At 53.4% G+C, this 4,279-nt stretch overlaps 1 protein-coding gene across 1 annotated transcript in view; it reads left to right on the top strand.

Moving 5' to 3' along the window:
• The window catches only part of AMFR (autocrine motility factor receptor, E3 ubiquitin protein ligase), a 22,194-nt gene extending 19,588 nt beyond the window's left edge, over positions 1-2,606 (top strand). The window contains exons 11-12 of the mRNA XM_010131592.1: positions 2,037-2,120; positions 2,511-2,606. Coding sequence (XP_010129894.1) covers positions 2,037-2,120; positions 2,511-2,606 — 180 coding nt within the window. The remainder of the gene's footprint in view (positions 1-2,036; positions 2,121-2,510) is intronic.
• The last annotated feature ends 1,673 nt before the right edge of the window (positions 2,607-4,279 follow it).

Raw genomic sequence — 4,279 nt, 5'->3', positions numbered from 1 at the left:
ATGCCAACACTACGCTCCAAAAAGACCTGAGCCAGTGAGACTCATCTCCAGAACAACCACGTGGACACCGTGGCCAAAGAGCCTGGCATTGAGTGGGTACATCACATCCCCCATCACGCACCAGCCTCTGGGGGAATCGAGCGACACAATGGACTGCTAAGGACTATGCTGAGAGCCGGGGAGGGGGGTGGATCTTCAGACTGTGGAGTGCACACTTGGGAAAAGCCATCTGGCTGGCTAACACTAGAGGAACTGCCAGTCTAGCTGGCCCTGCCCAGTCTAAGCCTTCACATGCGGTAGAAGGAGATCAAGTCCCCGTAGAGCACAGGACGAATGTGCTGGGGAAGAGTCTGGGTTAGTCCTGCCTCGGGCAAAGGCAAACCTATGCGTGGGGTTGCTTTTGCTCAAGGACCTGGGCACGCATGGTAGGTGATGGGGAAGGATGGGGAGGTCCGATGTGTACCGCCAGGGGGTTGATTTTGGGTGAGACTAGCTGAGGGTGTGAATTGTGTGTTAATTGCTGTGTGATACCGTGTACCATCGCTCCCACGGTCGCTGTATGCCTCGCCAGCAGCATTGCCGTTAGAATCACCCAGAGTGGTGCAGGATGGAACCAAAGCTGGCTGCAGTGTGCAGCAGTCCAACACCACGCACCACCTCTCCTACCCTGAAGGACTGACGTGGACTAAACCAACTCAGTGGCCGTTTTAGAGTGACAGCCCCTAGACTAAGGGAGTGATACCTCTGTGTGTCTGTCGAAGGGCATGAAAGGTGGTGGTGATTAACTGGGCTGCGTTGGGGAGGGTGGGACTGGGCATGACGTAGATGGTGTAGAATAAAGGGCAGATGTTGTCCTGCTTTTGGATGAGATGGGGTTAGTTTTCCTCCTGGTGGTTTAGATGTAGGGTGAGGATCACGTTGGTAACACACTGATGGTTTAGCTGTTGCTGAGCAGTGCTGATGCTAAGTCAAGGATTTTCCAGCTTCTGACAGCGCCCCACCAGTGAGGAGCTGGGAGGGGACGCAGCCAGGACAGCGGAACCCCAGGCCAAAGGGTTATCCCATACAGTGTGACGTCATGCCCAGTATATAACTGGGAGGAAAGCTGTTCAGGGACCACTGTCTGGACACTGGTTGGGTGGTGGTGAGCAACTGCTTTTGATTTGCATCACTTCTTTTTCTTGGCTTTTGTTTCTCTTTGTTGTTGTTGTTGTTTATCCCTTTTCATTTCAATTTATCGTTATTAGTGTTTAGTTTATTTCAGTTATTAAACTGTCTTTATCTCAACCCACGAGTTGTCTCACTTTTACCTTTCCGACTCTCTCCCCCAACCCGGCAGAGGGGAGTGAGCGAGTGGCCACACCACTGGGGTATTTTCTTTATGAAGGACAGTCGGGGCCTCTCCCCCAGGCGCTGTAGATTGATGTGGTTGGACTTGGGGTGCGTAAAGTGCTCGGTTATACAGTCTCAAAACAGGTTACATAGTACCAAATTCTAATAAAAATCCCTCAGGATTTGGTTTCTCTTTGTTGAACTCTGTAAATGCGTATTCAGTCAGGTGCCAAAAATACATTGAAAATGTCCTGGGGTCAAATATTTGCTCAGCTAAAGCAGCTCTTCTCGATCACTGTGGTGCAGAACCCTCGGAACGTTTCCAGTTGGTTTCTCTGCTGACACACAACTGAATTGTCCCTCTTAGGCAGGGTTTCTGCAAAGAAAGGTGTTGTCCAAATGATGTCCCATTCTTAATTTTCGCGCATTTCAGTAGCGCAGCCTGGGGACAGTGTTTCTGTGCCTAAGAACATCGAGTTCTGGTCGCGTGTACGTCAGGTAGAACCGTTACCTGGGCTGGCGTGTGGCGCGGCAGGGCAGGTTCTCCTCCAGCACAGCCCGTTCTGTTCACTGCTCATTTACCCGCTTCTAAATCGGGTGTAACATGCGACGTTGCGGAGGGCGGAGATTGACTGTGTTCCTAGGGCTGGGGTTTGTTCTGCCATTTCACGCCCTGGATTAAACCTGTGGTGTTTGCATTGCAGCGCGCAGATAGCGTTAGACCCGCTCTGAGCAGTTCTGTGGAACGGCACAGTGCTGAGCAGGAGGACCCCGAAACCGTCACCCAGGTAATTTGGCATAAAACCGGGCACAAAGCGCCGTTAGAAGCTGCGTGGACAGGTGAGTGCGTTTGGTTCGGCGCCAGGCCGGGTCGGTGCATCCTCTCCGTGCGTTTCACGGCAGCGCTGACACTGCCGGGCAGTCAGACTCCAGCAGGGCGCTGCCACAGAGGTTACCTGCGTGCTTTGCTTTTTGCTCCGTGGAGGAAAGTGCTCTGAGCAGAAAAAGGCCGTGTCTGTTCACGTCTGGTCAGGCCCCTGGCCATCTGTGGGGTATGAAGAGCCGTCCTCTTCCCCGTCCTCTTCCCCGTCCTCTTCCCCGTCCGGTACCTCTCCAGACACTGCCCTTAAAATGAGTAGGGTTTCTTCTCTGGGCTTGAGAATCCTTTTGTGTTCCAGAGGAAGCACTTGGAGATGTGGGCGATGTGGGTGGCAATGGAGGGGGATGCAAACGGGACCCAGAGATCGCAGCCCTTTGACAATGAAGCCCAGTAATGGCTTCTGCTGCCCTTCACTAAGGGCAGTGAGTGCAATAAGGTCTCGTTGTACTTACCCTTGATGGCAGTAACTAACTGGTGAGGGTTTCTGTTCTGGAAGCCTCCCTTTCCGCTGGCTTAGAGCGTGTTTGTGAGGTGAGTGAACTTCTGCAGCCTTTATCAACCCAAACGGCCGCCCTGTTACCTGGAATGGAACGGTGGCAGGTCCCTCCTTAGCAGGCTGCAAGACAGAAGGAACTTTGATTTGGGTTGAGGCTGAGGAAGAGGCAGTGGGGATTGGTAGAGGGGTTTGGTGAGGGCCTGGGCTGGGACATGCAGAACTGTAGGAATGAAGGTCTCGTCCAGTAGGTGGAAAATGCCACCAAAATCTTCAAGTTACCCAAAACATCGCTCAAGAGTTGCTAGACCATGTTCTTCACGAGTAAAACCTCTTTCTCAAATTCCTGAGATTGGAACCTGGCTTCAGATCCTGCTTCGAATGACTGTGGTGCTCTTCGCCTTCCTTCCTTCCTTCCTGCCCGGCACTACCTGTGTGTCTGTCCTTCCTTCCGCACAACTTGAGAGACCTGGGGGTGGTGTTTGTGCGTCACACCGGTGAGCACGTACTCACAGTGACCTCGTCTTGCTTCGAATGACAGCCGAGCCTGTCGCCCGAGCGGTGTGTTCTTGTTGGAGCGCACGGCGCTTTGGCTGGAGAACGTGTGTTTGGTTTGTCGGGCAGCGCAGTGGTCGCCTGGGGATGCGTGAGCGGTTACGGATTTCCCGCAGCCGAGCAGGGCTGCTGCTGGCTGCACGTGTGGGGGGAACTGGTGGCACTTTGGTGTCTCTTTGGTTTTGATTTCAGTTTTCAGCCGAATACCTGGTGTATTGTAGATGTTCCCTTTCTCCTTGCCAGAAGACGACGTGTAGTCAGTCCAGCTCTTGCCTGTGTGGAAAGGTCTAGCAGCAACCAAGCTACTGCAGCAGGTCACACTTGGTTTTTTGAGAAGCTTTTAAGATGCAGGTGGGAAGGGGCGTCAGAAGCCATCATCATCGTCATCTCCATCATCTCCCAAATGTAGCTTCTGGTTTTTATGGTGCTGGTGCTGACACGGTGTGGGGGGAGTTGAGAGGCACCTCTGAGCACCATCGTGGCATGAATCCTGTTGCTGTGAGAGACTGCTCTAAACGGTGGCGGCTTCTGGCAGTCCCGGCCTGGGCTCGGAGCGGGGTGCCGTGCGCGTGCTTTGCCCAGCAGTGCGCGTAGCACTCTGCTTGCTGCTTTCCGCCCCTCTCGGGTTTGCCCTCCCTCCCTCTTTTCGGACTCTGCTGTTGCTCCCCAGAAGAACAGATCCCCGCGTGGCTGCAGCCACTTTCCACAAAGTTGGGTTTTCCTGTGCTAAAATATAGTTAAAGATTATCCTTTAAATCCTTAGAAGCCATGTGAGTTTATCTGTTTCCGCCATCCTGGGTGGAGATGGGGCAGGAACGCTCAGACCTGACCAGTGACCTGTTGTTACAAGGCTGGGGCTCGCCTGGCACGGCTCCTCCACCTTCAGAATCCGGTTTATTGTCACTGCTGAAGTCCGTGGTGACTAGAGACGCTTCTGAGGCATCTCATGGCTTTCGTGCAATGAACTCTTGTCTCTTGGACCTGAAGGAGGAGCAGCTTCTGTAGCACAGAGGCTTCTC

This window comes from Buceros rhinoceros, unplaced genomic scaffold, assembly GCF_000710305.1.
Source record: "Buceros rhinoceros silvestris isolate BGI_N320 unplaced genomic scaffold, ASM71030v1 scaffold19842, whole genome shotgun sequence".
Classification (NCBI taxonomy): Eukaryota; Metazoa; Chordata; class Aves; order Bucerotiformes; family Bucerotidae; genus Buceros; species Buceros rhinoceros.
This window is presented reverse-complemented; position numbering and strand designations above follow the sequence as displayed.